A 21733-nucleotide genomic window follows, 5' to 3' on the forward strand; every position below is an offset into this window, starting at 1 on the left:
TATTTATATAAATGCCGATAAATGTTTAATTTTTGTTTTACAAACTATTAGTTTGTGCTTAACATCTAATAGAGATTTTAATTTGGATTCATCAGTGTCAGTTTGTATATACCGGTATGTATAATGTCAGTGTACCTAATTTGTCAGTTAGGACTTTGTCAGTTTCTTAAGGAAAATTACTCCATGGGACAGCTATAAAATAAGAGCTATGGCAAGGTCTGAGATTTCCATAATAGACTAAGCTGTATTGTTCTAGCATATAGTGAATATTATCATTACTGACTTTAGCATAATAACAAAATAAAAGTAAAATGATAAAATTTAAGTGCCTAAAGTTCTGCACTGTCAGTAGGGAAGATAAGTACAATTTAACTGTGGGGTTACTTCTTGCGCTGCCCCGAGAGTATAGGTCATGAGTTCACCATCATGAAAACTGTAGATTGTAGAAATCATTTGATTATTATGAAGATCTTTAGCTATTTTGGTAAGTATAAACAACTGTGCAATATATTTTTCTTTTTTCTTTTTTTTCCCCAGTGGTAAGATAGGATTTTTATTAGACAGAAAGGAATACAGAAGAAGTAAAAAGCACTGTACAATATATTTTTCTAAAATGGATTTTGTAGGTTCGGCACCCGTAGCACAGTGGTTAGCTCCAGCCACATACACCGAGGGTGGCAGGTTCGAACCTGACCCAGGCCTGCCATACAACTGCAACCAAAAAATAGCTGGATGTCAGGGTAGGCACCTGTAGCCCAAGCTACTTGGGAGGCTGAGGCAAGAGAATTGCTTAAGCCCCAGAGTTTGAGGTTGCTGTGAGCTGTAATGCCACGGCACTCTACTGAGGGCAACATAGTGAGACTCTGTCTCGAAAAAAATAAAATAAAAAAATAAATAAAATGGTTTTCCAAAAGATTTTTAGAGTTTTATTTACTAAATAAGATAAAATCAGAATTTCCTGGCATTTTTATTTCCATCATGTAGCTTTGTATGAATTCATTAATCTTTTAAAATTATATACAATGAGAAAGTGATTAAATAATTTGTTCACTTTCCTTGCATCATTTATAAATACATTATAAACATGGAAGCTTTACTTTCTCAATTATTTCCTGTCCCTCTGCTTGAGACCATGAAAAGCTTTAGTAATAGGAATAACTATAAACTATTAATTACAATGATAAGAGAAACACTAATAGTCCGATGCTTACTTTTGTGCCAAGTACTCTGCTAAATATTTTACATATATTTTCTCATTTAATTTCTAACAAGTAATTTCTGCTGTTCCCATTTTAAAGAGGTAAAAACACAGATTTAGGATGGGCAAATAATTCACTCGAAACTATTGATCAGAGCCAGGGCTTGAGCCCAGGCTTCCTTAACTGCAGAAGCCACAGCTAACAATCATACTTTGTCATCTTGTCAGGATTTATTTAATATGAGACAAAAGAAAAGCAATAAATAGAATAATAGAAAAATCTGGTTCATGAGCTTGCCTAGGTTGCCTTTTTGAGAATCAGTTATAAAGAACCCCTTGACTCTCAAAGGTATAAACTCCCATGTATGGAAATGCTTAGCAAAGTGTTTCTGTAAATTGTATGTGTATTGATTAAAGTTTTAAAATCCTTGTATGAAAATCTATCCCTGGAGTTAGGCAGGATTTCAGAGCACATGAAATTAGGCCTATTTTTGATGAGGGAGTACAAAGAGAAATTCATTCTTTTTTTTTTTTTTTTTGGTACATAACTTAAGCCCTTTAAGGAAAGATAAATATTATAAAATGATTAAAACCTTGAGAAAGACTTTTGTTGGAAAGATGTGGAATGCCCACTAAGTTGATAGTCTCCTGTTGTGTCATTTCGATAGGCACAGGCAATGGTTCTGTCCTGGTGTACCACCTCACCAGCGGTCTGCTGCACAAGGAGCTGAGCATCCATTCCTGTGAAGTCAGGTGGGTGTCATCACGATGTCGTGATCACAGATGCACGTGGTATCAGGAAGAAATTCTCATGGGCTTTTCTACATTCAGTCCTCTGTAGTGGAGATTATTTGACTGAAAAATTGAATAATATATATCCTTTATTTTTTATTTTTAAGTGGCCTTGCAGATAAAAAATTGAGTAAAGGCTGAGAATTGTTCCTTTCCACGGAAATCTTTAGTAAAAGGCGAAAGATTTATACAGTCTGAGGAGACACCAGAGGAATGGATAATATTCAGTTAGTGACTGTGTTACCAAGGATGAGTTCTGATCGTTTGCTTTGTAAGGAACATAAGCAGTGGAGAACTCTTTCTTTTTTATTGTTGTATATATTTATTTATTCTAAGGTACAGCCTGTTTTCTCACTTGTATCCTTACAAGTCCCTGTGTTGTTTTGTTCAGGTTTATTTCATTTATTTTTCATTCTATGAGGATCCATCAGTAGGACAGCTCATGATAAATTTAAATAAAGCCATTTTAATTTTTAATTAATCTTATTTATTTCTTTGTTTAAATACCACCAGAAAAGGTTCCAAAACTATGTTGAACTTACTCCTTGATTTCTGAGGCATGATCTGTTTATGAGGGCTGCGCAAGCAGAGGTGGGGGAAGAAGGCTGCATTGACAGAAGGGCAGCTCTTGATTTCTGCTTTAAAGTGCAGACTTATCTTCTCCAGAGTATCATTTTGTAAATGCAAGGCTCTTCTTTTTTTTTTGGCCTATCAGTGGTAGATTATAACATTACACATAAATGATAGAAATTTCTAGTAGTTTTTGATGATCTTCTAATGAAAGCATATGTCTCAGTGAACCCTTAGTGAACATGTTTCCTAAATGCATTTTCTGAATGGTGTAACTATCACAACTTCTGATTGTGTTGAAAATCTCCGAAAAGTTACACTGCCCTGTTCTTTCGAGGGCACTGTGTTGTGGCACAGCCCAGGTGACTGTCTGTTGCTACCTCATGCTGTGCCCTTGTAGTATCTCCGCGGAGACGCTGATGTGGAGTGCGGAGGTCTTCACAAGCCTGGGGCTCTGGGGGTTCAGTGACACAGGGTCTGTTAGAGCTCTTTCAGGCTGTTGTTCTTCTTTTCTCTTGTCTGCTGTTGGCATGTCTATAATTTGCCATTTGGGCACTCCTTTCCCTGGCCTCTGCTGCCTTCTCTCTCCCTTCCTTTCCTGTCTGTGCATTTCTTCTCCTGACTTTTCCTTTCACCCTTGCTTTTTGTGTGGTGTTTCCTTTTATGGCTAATACCAACCAATCAAATCTCTTTGTATAACCAGTATTTGTTCTAAGGATTATGTTAAGTATTAATGTGATGAATCCATCATTTCACTGAATCCCCAATACAACCCTATAGAGTAGGTACTATATTTCCAATTTACAGAGAAAGAAACTAAGAATTATAGAGTAATATATGGAAGAGATAGATAGAATTCCTTCTAGGCCTTTTAAGCTTCAGAACCTGAGCTCTTGATTTATACTTCATACATGTCCTAGAGCTCCAGTTAAAAAACGCATATAGATTAGTAGGAATAATGTTGGCGATAAAATAAAAATGTTGTCTGAGCCAAGATTCATGGAAAGAATTTGACACATGCATCCGAAAAATCAAACATACTGTCATTTTTCCCCCCCTTAACACTGAAACCTTCAATAAGCTAATTTATCAGTGAGATATTAGTTTTAAGTAAGACTTGTCCTGGGTCAGTCAGATTGTAGATGTCACTAAATATATGATTTACCCTGCTGTGATAATGCGATGGTTGAGTAACACAGAAATTAATTAGAAAGTGTTATTTGAGATACTGAATAACTAAGGATGTGCTACTCAGACTAGTATTGTGAAAGATCTTACAAAGATGCTATTTTTATAGGAACTTTCCATCTTAATTGCCATTTTGAAAATAATTCATATTTTATATTCAGAGATACTGCCCAAAAGGATGCTGAAATCCTGCTGTCTTTATGTCTCAATTAATATGATTTTAGAATTACAATTAAAAGCCATTGTAAAAATTTCACAGATGTGTTATAAAAATTTCAGAACTTAACAGCAATAAACCCAATATATTCCAATTTTTTATATTCAGATTAATGCTTACTTTTAAAAAATTGTTTTTCTACCTTGTACTAAATGTGTTTTTAAAAATCACATGATCTTAAGTACTCAAATGTTGTGTATCGCCAGGGACTATAGCCCTGCAGACCCTGCACATAGGTGCATGTGTGTGTGTTTTAGAAACTATTAGGTTTTAACCAGTCATATTTTACTCAGATTTCTACTGAGAATTGTCTGTATGCTTATAAATAGACAAAGCTTTTGATGTTTGTAATCCAGTGAAAGATACCTAGAAATAAACAGAAAGACTGGTACATGTAGATTTTCTTAGACTATTAGTTTATGTCTTTGTTCAGTAAGCTGAGTTTATAATACAAATCAAGTATCTCTTATTCAAAATGCTTGGGACCAGAAGTGTTTCAGATATGGGGGTTTTTTTTTTTTTTTGTTTGTTTGTTTCAGATTTTGGAATATTTGCATATATATAATGAGACTTGATTCTAAAGACAAATTTATGGTTCATATATACTTTATACACATATAAAATTCTTAATCATTTTGTGTATGAAGCTAAGTTTGTGAACATTGAATGATCAGAAAGCAAAGGTGCCATGATGGTGCTCCAGAAGTTTTGGATTTTAGAACATTTTGGATTGGATTTTGGATTAGGGATGCACAATCTATGATATAGCTCAGTACTATTTTGAATGTCAAAAATTATCATTATAATAGTAGTATATATGGATATCAGAACATTGATTGACTCAGTATTGCCTTGAATAAATTGATTTGTGGAAAGTAAAATGATCTTTATTTGTCTATACATTTGCAGAAGGATCTTAGAATTTCAAGGTCTTTCAGAAAGCGTGTTGTCCCCCAGCCAGCCAGTGTTACAAGCAGTCTCTCTGTAGCAACCCCAGTAGGTGGTCACCAGGCCCAACTTAACCTGTAGGAGTCAGAACCCTAAATATCCGCTGGTGATTGTAAGGTTACAGTTTTTCTGTGGTTAGAAATGCTACCAGAAAGAAATTCTAGATCCAGTCAGAAAATGAGCTGCAGTTCTTATTAACTTTTTATAGACCTCAGCGCTTACTTAGATCTCGATGATAGAGTTCTGTTCCTGAGGGCAGCATGGCACTCAGCTGTGTTTGGTAAGAGCTTTTATTCTTTTCTTCTGAGAAATAATCCCTTCCTTATCTAATCCACTTAGAAGTTCAGCGTGGTTTTTATTTTCTTCAGGAGGAATCAGATAGACATGGTGCTTGGTAATCTATTCAGAGGCCACGTGCTCCTATTGCCGATGACACATAAGCAGCCACCCCGTGTTCTCTTCTATCCCGTACACCAGAACATCTTGTAAACAGAGGGGGAAGCACTTCTCTGAAAATCCATGGCACTAATAAATGTAAGGAGTGCTGAACTTTCTTGGACACTATTCATTTAATCCAACACCATTTCCTGAGTGCTTATCCTGTGCCTGGAGAGACATGACAGGGTACCTCCCTGACAAGAGAGTATAATCTAGCCCAGTGTTTCTCAGCCAGTCACCCTGTTTCCTTAGCCATTCAGACTTAGATTCAAGCCCTTTTTGCCCTTTGGGTCTGAGCTTTAATAGTCATCCAGGCAGCCCTTCCTGGTCCCTGACGCCAGACCGTGTCTGATTCTTACCTGGTCCTGCTGCACTCTTCCCCACTTTCCGTTGTGGTAGATAACGCAGTGTGCACTCCGGTAAGGTCTCCAGAGAGACACAGTTACATTTTTTCTCATCCACGGCTGCATTTCCAGTGCCTAGCACAGTCACTAGCATGAATCACATACTTAACAGATATATTTTTAGAAATAAATGAGAAATGGGAAGACTGAAATTCCTGTAGTCCAGAGACAGTGGCATCACGGTGCTGGAGCATGATTAGTTCAGACTGCCAGCAGCAAGACCTGGATGGTGTCTTAGGGTTTCACTGGACAGTCTGTTTGGAGCTACCACATTAATACAGAGAGAAGACTGTGTCCAAAATAATTCCTCTTATCTTTTGTCACTTTAAGTAGAAAAATTAATGAGTACTGTTGCTGTTGGAAAATGAAAGGAGAAATAAAAGTCAAAGGGACTTTTCTAGTGACTAATTAACCAAATTATATAGTATTTACTGGGGGTGTGGTTTGAGGTGAGATGATAGGCCTTGAAGAAAACAGGGCTTGAGTTAGATCTTGAAATAAGAATGGTGACGATAATTGCCAATACTTGCAGTGCTTACTCCGTACTCAGCATTATTCCTGCACAACAGATGAGGAAATTGAGATGCAGAGAGCACGGAGCTAGTGAGTGTTAGAGCCAGGACTTGAGCTCCAGCCATGTTTGAAGAGGAGAAAGGTCTTTCCAGGCATGGAAGTTCCCAAAGGTGTTCACTTTTAAGTAGCTTAATGTGAATGTTCCAGTGAAACTTGGTTAAAGAGTTACAATCTCTGATAACCACAACAATTCTTTTGCAAGTTGCTTTTAGTTCTCTTTGCATTATTCTTGTCCCTCAGAGAAAAGGCAAGTGGGTAGGTGTAAGGGTGTAGTAAGGAAGGAAGGTTATTTTCATGAAAATGGCAGATAAGGTCAGCTTGGTTAGGGAGGATGAGGCAAATGGCTGGATGACCTTCAAGGCCACAGTGAGGAGTTTGGGTATTATACAGGAAGCTGTTGTGCCTTCTTGGGCAAATAAGAGACTTGTTCAAAACTGTGTTTCATGCTAAACCTGGCACTGGCATTCACATTGGCGTGGAAGTGGATCAACTAGAGCAGAGGTTGGTTACATTTTCTATAAAGGGCCTGATAGTAAATATTTTAGGCTTTTAGCCCTTAAAAACTTTGTCACAATTACTCAACACTGCCATTGTCTTGTGAGAGGTGCCATAGATGATAGATTGTTTTTAAAAATGGCTGTCCCATAAACGCCAGTGAGCAATTGCATATAAAAGAGAGGTTTAAGACTTCTCTGCCCACCAGCCTCTGTCACCTGGTAAGCAATGCAGAGGTTCTGATGCGCTGGCTTCTCCCAGCGGGCCCTTCTTGCCTCCATTCTCTGCAGATCATGATGGTTTGCGCCGTCCACTTATGCTAGTGGGAAAAAGTGTGTCATCACCTCCTGTCAGCCCATGTAAATGAGGTTCCCAGGGCAGGTTGCCGTCTTGTCATACATTATCTTTTTCTTTGAGACTTTTCATCTGTGCTTTTGTCAGATTGACACACTATTTGGAACTTTCAACCACTTCCAAATCTGATAGCTCAAGTTTCTATTCTTTGTTTCTGAAATTTCTGCTTCATAACCATCTAAGAATTTTATTAAAATTTAATAAATTTCTTTTTTTTTTGTAGAGACAGAGTCTCACTTTACTGCCCTCCATAGAGGGCCGTGACCTCACACAGCTCACAGCAACCTCCAACTCCTGGGCTTAAGCGATTCTCTTGCCTCAGCCTCCCGAGCAGCTGGGACTACAGGCGCCCGCCACAACGCCCGGCTATTTTTTGGTTGCAGTTTGGCCGGGGCTGGGTTTGAACCCGTCACCCTCGGTATATGGGGCCAGCACCTTACCGACTGAGCCACAGGCGCCGCCCCCTTTAATAAATTGCTTAAGCGTACCTAACTTTAAGCATTCTGCTCAGAATATTTCTACGTCACTTCTTTTTTAAATTATTAATTTATCTATTTTAGATTACTATAAGGGAGCATATGATTAGGTTACATTGCTTGCTTTTGTTAGGTGAAGTCCAAGTTGTAGTTGAGCCCTTCACCCAGAAGGTGTGCCATGCACTCCTACATTGTGCCAGTTAGGTGAGAGCGCACCAATCCTCCTCCCCCCTTCTTGAATTCAATTGTGTGGGCATAGTTGTTTATACCACTTCTTTTTAAGCAGTTCTTAAGCAATTCTTAGAAACTACTATCATGTGACTCATTCTCTGGCCAGATTTCAGTAGCCATTTTAATGCTGCTCTGAAACCTGGTCACTAAACTGTCTTGTCATGACACTTGAAGATAGTTTTAATTAGAAATAACCTTTTATGTTAGAAATATATGGTAATATAGTCTCAAATAAGAGGTCATGTTAGATATCTGGTAAGTGGTTGGCTGGGAATGGTGATTCACTCCTGTAATCCTAGCACTTTGGGAGGCTGAGGGCAGGAGGATCACATGAACTCAGGAGTTTGAGACCAGCCTGTGCAACAGCTAGACCTCTGTCTCTATAAAAAATTTAAAAAGAAAAAAAAATGGCCAGGCCTGGTCCTGCATGCCTGTAGTCTCAGGTACTTGGGAGGCTGAGGCAGGAGGATCGCTTGAACCCAGGAGTTGGAGACTACAGTGAGCTATGATGACTCCACTGCACTCTAGGTCAAGCAGCAAAAAGCAGCAAGACACTATCACAAAATGAAAAAAAAAAGTAAAAAGGATAAATGGTCATATTGTGTTTTGATTAACTTGCATAATACAATTTTGGTCTTAGTGTTGGCATGGATGTGGAGAAAAGGGAATACTTCTACACTGCTGGTGGAAATGCAAATTAATATTCCTTTTGGAAAGATGTTCGGAGAACACTTAGAGATCTAAAAATAGATTTGCCATTCAATCCTGTAATTCCTCTACTAGATATATACCCAGAAGACCAAAAATCACATTATAACAAAGATATTTGTTCCAGAATGTTTATTGCAGCCCAATTCATAATTGCTAAGTCATGGAAAAAGCCCAAGTGCCCATCGATCCACGAATGGATTAATAAATTGTGGTATATGTACACCATGGAATATTATGCAGCCTTAAAGAAAGATGGAGACTTTACCTCTTTCATGTTTACGTGGATGGAGCTAGAACATATACTTCTTAGTAAAGTATCTCAAGAATAGAGGAAAAAGTATCCAATGTACTCAGCCCAGCTATGAAACTAATTTATGGCTTTCATATGAAAGCTATAATCCAGTTATAAGCTAAGAATATGAGGAAGAGGGAGAGGGACGGGAGGGAGAGGGGAGGATGGGCCAAGGGAGGGTGATTGGTAGGATTACACCTGTGGCGCATCTTACAAGGGTACATGTGAAACTTGGTAAATGTAGAATATAAATGTCTTAACACAATAACTAAGAAAATGCCAGGAAGGCTATGTTGACCAGTGTGATGAAAATATGTCAAATGGTCTATAAAACCAGTGTATGGTGCCCCATGATCGCATTAATGTACACAGCTATGATTTAATAAAAAAAAATTTTTTTGGTCTTAGGAAAACTTATTTATTAAATAAACTTTCCAAACCAAAAAGTGGATTATTTTCATCTTTAATTTCTCATTATAGGGGTATTGAATGGACGAGTTTGACCAGTTTTCTTTCTTTTGCTACCTCAACACCAAACAACATGGGATTAGTGAGAAATGAACTTCAACTGGTTGATCTTCCAACAGGTTTGTTTTAAAAGATGCAGAGTGGTTGGTCATATTGACCAATGATGTATTTATAAAAACATGTTCCAGAGCACTTTCACCTTTGAGATTTTTCTTAATTTCCATGTTTATATATTTATTCTTTTGTAGTGATTATCCTACAAAAATCTCATCATTGTGTTTATGGAAATTTTGTTAACACATATACATGGTAAAATATGCATTAAGATAACTCTTTATTAGATTCTCTGTTAAAATTTTGGCCTGGGCAAGGTGTGGTGGCTCACACCTGTAATCCCAGCATTTTGAGAGGACAAGGCAGGAGGATTGCTTGAGCTCAGGAGCTGGAGAGCCTGTCTCAAAAACACAGCAACACCCTGTCTCACATATTTACATACATACATAAAATTTTGGCCTTTGTAGTAAACTCTTAAAAAAACTTCTAAGTTAAGTATTATTTTTAAATGCTCAAATTGAAAACTTTATACTCTCTGTCTGACTTGATTTGAGAGTTGGAATATTTTACAATAGCAAACATTCCAGTAAAGTAACTTGTTCAGAATTGTTAAAAACTTAAACCCAGTGAATTTCAAAAGAAGAACTTGAACGTGTAAGATGAGAGCTTAAAATTATTTTCTGGTACATGCAATAATTTCATAAAGGTTTTCTGGGAAAATTATGAGTTTCTTTAAAGTGGTATAGCATTATGAATATATGTAGATGATTTTCACCAATATGTTTGTGTACTTATGTGTGTGAAATAAACCAAGTAAATGGTTGTAAATAAATAAAATATATGGCTGCTTTCTTAGATTCTTGGTATATATTTCTAAGCTCTCAAAGATGTGACTGTTCTTACTTATCAGAGTGTGCTCTGGAACTTCAAGGCAGCAGCCCCATCTGTAGACCACTGTTACCCAGTCTCATTGGAAGTGACCTGCCCAGTGACCCTTGTCCCCAATTTCCTAATTTGCCAACAGACTGGCACTGGTTCTCTAGTGATGTAATATCCCAGGATGAAATGCTGTTTTCTAACATCAGTCACTAAAAACATCCCTGTTCATTTTTTTCCCGTTAACTCAAGTTCAGAACTGTTAGATATCTTAAAATCTTTCACAGGTTTATTTTTAAGGAACAAGTGTCTATAGTAGTAGTTAACGACTTCCTTAAGTGGGATATTTGAGTTCACAGATTAGACTTTTATAGCCTTGTCTTCTAAGGAGGCCAGCAGACTAACAGAGTCAGGAACGGGCACGGGCTGTTGGGGTGTAATAGTGAGCACAGTGAGATTCCACTTACTGGCATTTAACAGCAGGGAGTGTTTAGGCATCCAGTTACCTTTGAATTGGGTATGTTCACTCTTTTATTTAATGTAAATAAAAATATTTTAAAAATACTAAAATATATTTGTTTGGATATAAGGTACAATTTGTACTTTTATTTATAGAAAACTATTTAGCTTCTTTCGGCAGTTAACCAATTCTTACATTGTAACTACACAGCATAGGTGAATACTGCAGTTAGCATTCCCTAACTTCAGTTTATAGAGACATTTTGGTAGGAACATGTTCAAAATATTTTAATATTTGTAGATGGGACAAGAAAATCTTAAATACATCTTTCAAGAGTTTTTTTTCCCCACTAAGTAGTATTTCAAAACAAGGGAATGTTTATATTACTTTAAATAATCAAGTAGCTTTTACAGTGGACATTTGGTTTACCATAGATACCTTAAAAATTTAGAAATTAGTAATTCTAAATTTGCAAAATTAAATTACAGAAGTCAAGAATCAATGACAAATGAAAAGGCTGTTGTATAGTTATTTGAGTATAAGTGACATACTATTATTGATTGTTGAGTTGTCATACTTTCGAAAATATTTTTTAAATATATATTATTAGGTGTAGCTTAGAAGCAAATAGAAGAATGCACAAGAGGATAGACAGTTTGATCAAATTACATTTGTATGGCTTCTTGTTTCTTACATGTTTTATGTGCTCTTTTTACATTTTCTTTAATATTTGCAATTAAAGGTAGGAGCATTGCTTTTCGTGGTGAAAGAGGCAATGATGAATCGCCCATTGAAATGATTAAAGTATCTCATTTAAAGTAAGTGTCAATCTAAAAAGATATATGGTGTTATCACGGTGGAATCTCATCGGTTTTTAATTATTGTATCTGTCTTATTTGTAAATTAAACTTCATCTTAATTATCAGTAAGTTACATCAATTTTCTTGACCCTTTCAAAAAAAACTATGTTTGGTTTCCTTGATTCTTCTCTATGATTTTTCTATTTTCTATTTCACTGACTGCCACGCTTACCTTTTTTTTCTTCTGGTTTTTAAAAATGAGCTTCTCTTTCTATTTTCTTAAGGTAGAAATTTAGATAATTAGATAAAAGATGGTTATCTTTAAGTATGTAATGCTATTTAAGCACTGCTTTTCCTGTATCCTACAATTTTGATCTGATGTATTTTCATTTTAATACACTTGAAAATATTTTATGATTTCCACAGGGTATTCATAGGTATATTGTTAAACTTGAGACTATTTACCTGTTTTCCCAGATATCTTTCTGTGAATATTCAATTTCTGCGGGGGCCAGGGAGCATATTTTATATTATTTCAGTCTTTTATATTTCAATGTGATTTGTTTTGTCTTAATGAATCTTTCATGCACATTTGAAAAAGTTGTGTATTCTGCTATGATTGATTAGAGTATTACATAAATGTCAGTTCAGATTGATTGAATAGTGTCATTTAAGTCTTTTGTATTACTGATATTCTGTCTGCTTGTTCTGTCACTGAAAGATGAGTTTTGAAATCTCGAATTGTAGATTTATTTATTTCTCATTTAAAGAACTCAAGTTCTTGCTTTGGGGCTTTTAAAGCTCTATTACGTACATATTAAGGATTGTTAACTTCTTCTTAGTGACTTTGACTTCTTCATCATTGTGAACTATCCTCTTGGTCACTGTTCTGTATTTGGGGGTAAGCCTCATTTGTCTGATTTAGTATAGCCACTCCAGCTTTCTCTTGATTAGTGTTTGCATGATGTATATTTTTCTATCCTTTTACTTATAACCAGCCCATCACTGTCTTTATATTTATTGGTTTATTTTAGACAGTATATAATAGGGTTCTGTTTTTCCATTTGATCCTGCCATCTCAGCTTTTTAATTATGTTGAGATCATTCATATTATATTACTGTCCATAGGCTTTGTGTTTAAATCTATCATCTTGCTAATTGTTTTATACTTTCTAAAATTTTAAATGAATTAATAAATATATTTTTAATGTATTGAGTTTAATTTCTAATATGGAAAATATCAATTACTATAAACGACATGTTCAAAAGTCCTTTGAAAGTGCTCAGTTCCCAGGTCTCCTTGTACTCTTACAAATTAATGAGTATTGGCTGGACAGTTGGGGTTCCAATCTCTTTTATTTCTATCAGACTCTACACATGTCTACTAATTAATACATCCAAAACAACTGATCACAACACCCCCCTACTTCAAAACCCTCCGTGGTTCTCTGTTTCCTGTGGAATAAAGTTCTGCATAGCCCATGGCATTCAAAGTTTTTATAATAAGATCAACAATTCATATTTTAGTCTTTGTGGTGATGGAGCTCACATACTCTGACACAGTCCTCTCCTATCTTTGTCATTTGTCATGTTTGTAGCTCTGCCTGGATGCCATTTCCCTGTTGTCAAAATTAATGTTTCACAATAAATCTTTATAGCACTTACCTAAACATTCTGTCTTCTGTTAATTATTCATGTGCATGCCTTTATATGCGTTTTTGTATTAGGTATAATAACAATGTAATATATCACATTTGTATTGATAAAACCATCATGGTTTATAGATTCTTCTGTGTGTTCTATCCTTAAAAAAAAAAAAAAAATCCTGTTAGCATTTTGTGAGGTAGAGATGGCAGACATTATTAATGCCTTTTTAAATGTAAGTAGAATAAAATTGGAAAAGGCTACATATCTTACCTGAAGCCACATAACTATCAGTGGCGCATGTGTTCCTGAGTGGAAGAATCTCAGACCTGTGATCATTGTGTACACTGTCACATTTCCTCAATGTCCATGTTTGTGGTAACATTTTAGTTCCTCATTTTAATGGTCACTAAGGAGTCAAGGCTGAATTCATGTTTGTTAAATTGCACTCAGTGACATCATTCAGTACGTTTTCCAGACTTGACAAGATATAAAATGAAGTGGCATTTTAAAAACACCTATTATGGTACAATGATAGAAACTTTACATATTTTGCCTTTCAATTTTCACTGTGACCTGCATGCCAATCAGTTGAGGTAGGTGATGGTATTCTCATGCCATAGAGGAGAAATGGAACCCCACAAGGATTGGAGCCCACACCACTCTTCCTATTGAGCTGGACTCCTGGCCTGATTGTGTGAGTCTTTATGTGCTCCCAAAGGCCATCTTAGAGTTTTGCCTTCTTATAACTATTAATTGTAGGAGCTACATGACTGTCTGTGTTTAGAATGTGTTATCTGGGTTTTTCAATATACTGAAATTTTTATTTGTACTAATTTGTGGGGAAAGTTTCTCAAAAAGAGGCTTATTTAGTAATTTTGTTTACTTCAGGCAATATTTGACCATTGTATTCAAAGACAAACCCCTGGAGTTATGGGATGTTAGGACTTGTACCCTTCTCAGAGAAATGTCCAAAAATTTCCCTGCAATAACTGCTTTGGTAAGTTACAGTTTAAGAATTAAATATTTAGGTATATAAGTATATGATGAATGTTTTTCTTTAACTTGAATTGAAATCATTAGTACCATGTATTTTCTTATTAAAAATACGTACCCAGAGAAGATGATCTAACTTATTTTCTTGGATGGGTCAACCTAATATTATACTAGTGCAATCCCAATTAAAATTTCATTCAGATATTTTAAGGAATAAGATAAACGTATTCTAATATGTTTGTAAAAGAGTAAAGTCATAAATAGCTAAGTCATTCTTGAAAAAAGAGGAGCAAATGTGGGAGTTGGAGATAGGATCGAGGCCCATCCTATCTGATATTAGTACGTATTACAAACCCATGGAAATAAAACCAATGTTCTGTTAGCATAAGAATTGGAATTGGAGCATTGAATTTTTGTGCTGCTGGTAGGAACACGGACCAATGGCAGCCATTCTCTACACCAGTGACAGCCATTCTCTAGACCAGTGTAGTCATTCGCTAGACTGGTGCAGCTGTTCTCTAGACCAATGCAGCCGTCCTCTTGAATGGTGCAGCCGTCCTCTAGACCAATGCAGCTGTCCTCTCAAATGGTGCAGCCATCCTTTAGAATGGTGCAGCTGTCCTCTAGACCAATGCAGCCGTCCTCTAGACTGGAGCAGCCATTCTCTAGACCCGTGCAGCCATCCTCTAGAACAATGCAGCTGTCCTCTAGACCCGTGCAGCTGTCCTCTAGACCAGTGTAGACATTCTGTAGACTGACAGACTGGCAGCACTTAGGCAGACACAGACATCTTCTGTGTTGGTGAGCTCCTGGTCATAAAGGAACTTTTCAAAGTTATTGACTGTGGTTTTATTTGTCATGGTGGGAGTTTGGAGGTAATCTGGGTGATATTAATGAGAGAATAAACAGATTAAAAATTGTTCAGGGTTGGTGTACCCATGGCATGTTATACAGCATACAGAACAACAGGGAAAGGATTTAAATACATTAAAATCAGTGAAAAGGGTAAGAAACTGGACAAGACACGTAACAGCACTATTTAGGTATATTAGAAATATGTGTGTTTGACATAATTACGTGGTTAGAACTTACACATGGGATACTTAATTAAAGGCATTAGAACAGGTGAAATAGAAAAGAATAAATAAATAAAGCAAGTGGCTTGGGGTTGACTGATGGATAATCAAGGTGCCCTAGTTGGAGGAGTAGGATTATCTCACTCTGTGTAAGTAAGGGCTAGGGAAAGAGGTGAGGAAGAGGAAATGCTATAATTGAGTTCATTGTTTTCATTCTGTAATAAGGAAAGCATGAAATGGTCAGACCTTCTGGAAGTTTGCCTGTAAACTTTTCTACCCTAAGCTCTAATTAAAATGCATTCATTCAGCCTTCCTATAAATAGGTAAAATCTGAAGACCAAATTGTTGATTCTCATGCAGTAATGGTAAGCGATGCTGGGCATGCCCTAGAACTTCTAGGTTTGTCTGTCTTTGCTTCCCAGGAGTGGTCACCATCCCATAACTTGAAGAGCCTGAGAAAGAAACAACTTGCTACTCGAGAAGCTATGGCCAGGCAGACTGTGGTCTCGGACACAGAGCTAAGTGTTGTTGAGTCGTCTGTGATCAGGTACAGTATGGTGTTTCCTGCCACTGTCATTTGTACTGTCAGTACCACCTCTGGGAGCCTTACACATATCTGCTGAAGATATCTGTGGTAACAAGTTGGACTCTGCTTTTGAACATACATGGTTTTTGTATTTCCTTACCTACCTAGATTACTGACAAGTTAATTTTTATTGTCGTACTGTATAGTCAATAACATATGCAGGACCATCCTCCCCTCAGCATCTATTAGTGAACATAATTACTCTCCCTTCTGGTCCATTAACTTCAGCTTCTGAAATCCAAATGTATGCAGCATAGGCATGCAAGTAGAGCATATTATTCATGCACACCAAGGAAAGCACACTGGGGGTTTTAAACGTGTGTACTAATCCATCCATGCCTGTTTTACAAATGACAAGCTTCAGAAGTCATAATAGGTCATTGCAAGGCCTCTCTTTTCCTTATCACAGTTCTCCTCTGTACAGGGTAATCTTTCTCTTCATGGTGTGATTAATTAGGAGTGATTTATGTTTTCCCATTATTAGCTGTGCAAAGATTAGTGTCAGATATTTTTAAAATGGTTTTGAACCTCCTGTTAATGCACCTGTACTTTGGGCAAGTTGATTAATTATGGGTGTCACTTTAAGGAAAAGTAATATTTTTGAATTATTTTTGTCTATCCCAAAGCTTATTGCAGGAGGCAGAAAGTAAATCTGAACTCAGTCAGAACATCTCTGCCCGGGAACATTTTGTGTTTACTGATAATGATGGCCAAGTTTATCATCTCACTGTTGAGGGAAACTCGGTGAAGGACAGCGCTCGGATTCCACCAGATGTGAGTCTAACCCTTGATTAATCTTTTTCAAGGGTTGTCATTAAAGATGCTTGTGGTTTCAGATCCAGTGAAGGCAGAGTTGAGTTGGAAAACTTCTTCAGAAAAGTTTAATGTAAATAAACTTTACTATTTAAGGAGACATTATCATTGATTAAACTTGTTCCCTACTGCTAGAGAATAACATTATAATTATTTGGATTAAGTATTTACTGTCCGCTGCTCATTTGTAATTGCACAATAATCCATGAGGAATTACTTCCATTTTACCTATAAAGAAACTGAGGAAGAATAAATAACCCTCCCACAGTTACTGAGCTTCATTATGTGGCAGAGCAGTGTTTTCAACTCAGGTCTGTCTGACTTCAGTAACTGTCCTCTTTCCACTCCAGGGATTATCCTGAAGGATTTGACTTATAATCTAGTATTATTTTTGATTAATAATAATAAGGTTGTAAGTATAATGATATTATTAATATTTACTTACTCATCTACATCCTTTGTGGAATTTTGTAACTTAAGTCTGGTGTTGGCATGCATTTCCCAAGTTGTTTTTAATAGATGGACTCATAAAAAATTTTAAACTAATACAGACTACTGTAATGGTTAAATGGAGGCATGAGGGGATTTTTAAAAATACGTATATTTTTGTATTTATTTGTATTAATTTCTATTTGTATTACATAAATGTGTATTTATGTAAAATTGCCATCTGAAAATGGAATGCCAGCCCCATATTTTATAGATGGCTTGGGTCTCACAAGGTTGCATTCAGGAGGTTGGCAGTGGCTGCAGTCATTTCAAGTTAAATGACGTGGGAAGATCGGCTTCCCAGGTGGCTCAGCCATGTGCTGATTGCAAGTTAATGCAGGGTGTCGTGAGACATCTTAGTCTTCCTCATGGGGACCTCTCCATAGGCTGCTGGAGTGTCCTCATGACATGACAGCTGGCTTCTCCCAGAGCGAGTGATCCAAGAGAAAGCAAAAAGGAAGCCACAGTGTCTTTTGTGACCTACTTTCAGAAGTCAGTTTATTTTTATTTTTTCTATCTTTTTATTTTTTTGAGACAGAGTCTCACTATGTTGCCCTCGAGAGAGTGCCGTGGTATCACAGCTCATAGCAACCTCAAACTCCTGGGCTTAAGCGATTCTCTTGCCTCAGCCTCCCTAGTAGCTGGGACTACAAGCGCCCGCCAGAATGCCCTGCTATTTTTTTGTTGTTATTGCAGTTGTCGTTGTTTAGCTGGCCCGGGCTGGGTTTGAACCCGCCAGCCTTGGCACCATAAACATTGTGCTATGGGTGCTGAGCCATCAGAAGTCAATTTGAAGGCAGAGTCTTAATTAAGCCTTCTGTTAGCATAACCAGGAAAATAGGAAGAAGATCTCCTATAGAATTTTCGTTTATTTTGTATGTTTTTTATTACTGAATTTATTATTATTATTTTGTTTTGTTTTGAGACAGAGCCTCAAGCTGTCGCCCTGGGTAGAGTACCATGGCATTACAGCTCACAGCAACCTCCAACTCCTGAGCTCAAGCGATTCTCCTGCCTCCGCCTCCCAAATAGCTAGGACTACAGGCACCACCACAATGCCTGGCTATGTTTTGGTTACAGCCATCATTGTTGTTTGGAGGGCCCAGGCTGGATTTGAAGCCACCAGCTCAAGTGTATTGGCTGGCGTCTTAGCCGCTTTGAGCCACAGGCGCCAAGCCTGAATTTATTATTTTTTAATGTAATTTTTCTTGCGTTTCTTGACGACCACTAGAATCTATACAGGGTTTGGTATGTGCCAGTTTATTAATGGTCAGTTTGTCAAACCATTTGGACTTTGCTGCTTCTGACCAAGAATACCATGTGAATTTTTATGTTTGATAAATGCAAAAACAAAATTTCTTTTAATAAATAGAGAATATTTTTTAATAGCTAACATGTACGTGTACTGACTGTGTGGCAGGCATTGCTTTAAAGCCTTTACCTTTAAAATTTATTAATACTATTAATAGAAATTCCTCAATTTTCATGAACTGACCTTAATAACTTTATGGATGATAAATCCAAGCCATAGAAAGGTTGAGTAAATCATATGCCAGTTTAGGTGGTCAGGCTGAGATTCCAGCCCAGGCAGCCTAATTCCAGAGCCCAGGCTGCTGAGCTGTCCGTGACACTGCCTCTGTGCCTCTGTTAGACCTGCAAGTTCCTCTCCTTCTCCAAGTTAGACTTATCACGATCTAAATTTCTATACGTTACTTCCATGCAGAGCTTTCTGTTCATTGAAACTGTGCCCATGTCTTTTATAAACAGCATCTCTTCATCTTTATTCCAGAAATTTCCATAAGTATCAGTGAAGCTCTGGATCTTTCCGAAAGAAAAATTACTGCAAAATTAGTTATGAAATAGCTTAAAGTTTTCCTTGGAATGGATTTAGTTATCTTTTTGCAATGAGAGAGAAGTTAAGAGTCAGTTCCCTGGAAAGATTTTATTTTACTTCTCTTTTTCTACATTTCTTCCTCAAAAGACATCTTTTCTCTATAAATCTAGCACATATAGCCTGATGTCTACGCAGTGGAAAACCGTTTTTTCCATAACTGACATTAATATGCTTTGTAACCCTTTTAGTGTCTGAAGTCACTGTTTCAGCATTTGATGGCATTCTTACTAAAGCAACACCCTTTATAATTAAGTTTTATTAAAATATTCTTATTGTTTTATTATGACCACTAGGAATATTTCTCTGTTATGACACCTTGTAAGTAGTGAAATTTCTGTGTTTTTCTTGCTGTTTTCTAGGGAAGTATGGGTAGTATTACATGCATTGCTTGGAAAGGTGACACATTAGTACTTGGAGATATGGATGGAAATTTAAATTTTTGGGATTTAAAAGGCAGAGTATCCAGGTATGAGTGAAAAATGAAATATTGTTATTTTAGTTAAAAAATTAATCTCTTGATATGGTTTCATTGCAACTTGACAAGCAGAATTAGTAAATATGAATCTCTTGTCACCTGAACTTGGAGGAAAGGGTCTTGAGCCAACCTTTGGATTGTTCACAGGAGACCCTGACCTGCAGGTGGCCCATGCAGAGTTCCTGGGACTTTATTCTGGCTAACATTAAAGGGCGGGCTCTATCTGTCAGATGTGGCTTCCTATCCCAGAACGTAAAGTGGTTCTCTCATTACCAGACCTGTGTGGCAGGTTCAAACCCAGCCCTGCAAAAAAAAAAAAAGAAAAGAAAAGAAATGGAACTAGGAAAAGACATTGGACATGGTTTTTGTTGGCTAGATATTATTCTACATTGTATCAGTATTTTTGTTTTTGTCCTCAGAGGAATACCTACACACCGAAGTTGGGTGAGGAAAATCCGTTTTGCTCCTGGTAAAGGAAACCAAAAGTTAATAGCAATGTACAATGACGGCGCTGAAGTGTGGGATACTAAAGAGGTAGGCCCCGCACCAGGAGGAAAAAGTGCAAGTGAAGTTCAAGCCATAGGAACTCTGCTTCTCCCTCCTTTGTGATTTAGAAATGAAGACGGTATAATGGGTTTGCCAAGTTTGTTATAACAAAGTATTTTCTTTTTAGAATTTTTACTTTATAGTATTTCTGCTCTAGAAGTTACAGCTCAGCAGACTTGCTTATTTGCTAATGTTATCCCTGTCTTTGAGACCTTTAAAATGAGTTCCACATGTGGAAGACAGATTTTCAAAGGCTATTCAGTTCTAAACTTGCATGGGGTCTTTGCCGCAGCCAGTCTTCCTTGACCATTTCATCCACAGTGATAAACATCTCCCTTTCCTGTCTGAAAATGACAACCAAATTCACTCTTGAAGGTGCAGATGGTGAGCAGTTTAAGAAGTGGAAGAAACGTGACCTTTCGGATATTGGATGTAGACTGGGGTACGTCAGATAAAGTGATCTTGGCATCAGACGACGGGTGCATCAGAGTCCTGGATATGTCTATGAAGTCTACGTGTTTCAGAATGGATGAGCAGGAGTTAACTGGTATGGAATTCTAATGAAAGGGTGGTTTGAAACCTCCTCCCCCACTTTTATTTTATCACAAGCTGCTGCTTTCTAGGGAGAAAGCTGGTTCTGCTATCATTTCAATCTTTTCCCTAAAAACCTCAGTTTAAGAAAATACATTAACTTAAAGCTTGAGTGTTTTTAGTGCTGAGATGCTGCACTTCTTATAACAGCAGATGTCAGTCCTTCCCTGCTCAAGTTTTACAGTGTACGTGCCCCACTTCTGACCCTTTTTTTACTAGTTTGCTAACAAAAGGAAAGGTATTTACCTTCATAAAAATGGATCATCCCAACTGGAGCAGAGCAGAGACCTTCTTACACTAAGTATTCTCCCAGCATACTATAGGCTGATCTGGACTAAATTTTATAACAGACTTGTTTAGTCATTTACTGAGTCAGCTCTGAGAATTGTCCATGCTTTTGTAGGTTCAGTATTTGGCTCTTTTAGAGCCGTGGTCAGGTTTTAAAAACCTGCCCTCTCTAAGTTCAAGTTCAAGGCATTACCAAGTTGCTGTGAATGCTGGTGGGTTGGTGAACTGTCTGAGGTACGCTTTGACCTGTCTCTGCCTTGCCTCTGCCCGCTGTGTCTGTGTTCCAAGCCTCTCACTGCTTAGCTGTGCCTGCCCTAAGGGAAGTCAGAATTTGAGCATCACATGCCCTCATCAGTCCTTGAGTCATCTGCTAGCTCTGCAGAGTACCAGGACCTCCTCCCAGGGAAGGGCAAGCATTGATACTCATTTTAAACTTAAAGTTATATTAAGGAAATTAAGGGAACTTCAAGGGTGATTTTCTTTTTAATTTAGTTATTAGTTTAGGTAAAGAAATGTGGAAATATAATCTTTAAGTATTTGAAAAAATTTTCTTTCCCTTTAATTTAAAATTTGAATCTGAAAATCTCTAATACCAAAGTAGCTTGTTCTTAAATTAAGCTAACTCCAGAAATGAATTCCTTCATATTAACCCAAGTTTAATACCATACTTGAATAGCTGGCCTGCAGCCAGATTTTAGATTGCATTTTTTCTTTAAAGTTTGTTAAATATTAAAACAAATTATTTCTCTAGTAGTGTAGTCTCAGCCAGAAAGAGAAGAAACATTAGTAA

At 37.1% G+C, this 21733-nt stretch overlaps 1 protein-coding gene and 1 non-coding gene across 5 annotated transcripts in view; one reads left to right on the forward strand and one right to left on the reverse strand.

Moving 5' to 3' along the window:
- The window catches only part of WDR11 (WD repeat domain 11), a 63504-nt gene that overhangs the window by 20288 nt on the left and 21483 nt on the right, over window positions 1-21733 (forward strand). For all 4 annotated transcript variants that reach the window (XM_053584298.1, XM_053584297.1, XM_053584299.1 and 1 more), the window contains 9 exons: window positions 1867-1951; window positions 9368-9474; window positions 11488-11563; window positions 14081-14189; window positions 15684-15808; window positions 16474-16621; window positions 19403-19509; window positions 19938-20052; window positions 20440-20611. In XM_053584298.1, the coding sequence (XP_053440273.1) occupies window positions 1867-1951; window positions 9368-9474; window positions 11488-11563; window positions 14081-14189; window positions 15684-15808; window positions 16474-16621; window positions 19403-19509; window positions 19938-20052; window positions 20440-20611 (1044 nt within the window). The remainder of the gene's footprint in view (window positions 1-1866; window positions 1952-9367; window positions 9475-11487; window positions 11564-14080; window positions 14190-15683; window positions 15809-16473; window positions 16622-19402; window positions 19510-19937; window positions 20053-20439; window positions 20612-21733) is intronic.
- On the reverse strand, window positions 2091-2204 carry LOC128582654 (U5 spliceosomal RNA). Its single transcript, XR_008379101.1, has one exon. It is a non-coding gene; the product is annotated as a U5 spliceosomal RNA (small nuclear RNA).

The sequence above is a fragment of the Nycticebus coucang genome, chromosome 3 (genome assembly GCF_027406575.1).
Source record: "Nycticebus coucang isolate mNycCou1 chromosome 3, mNycCou1.pri, whole genome shotgun sequence".
Lineage (NCBI taxonomy): Eukaryota > Metazoa > Chordata > Mammalia > Primates > Lorisidae > Nycticebus > Nycticebus coucang.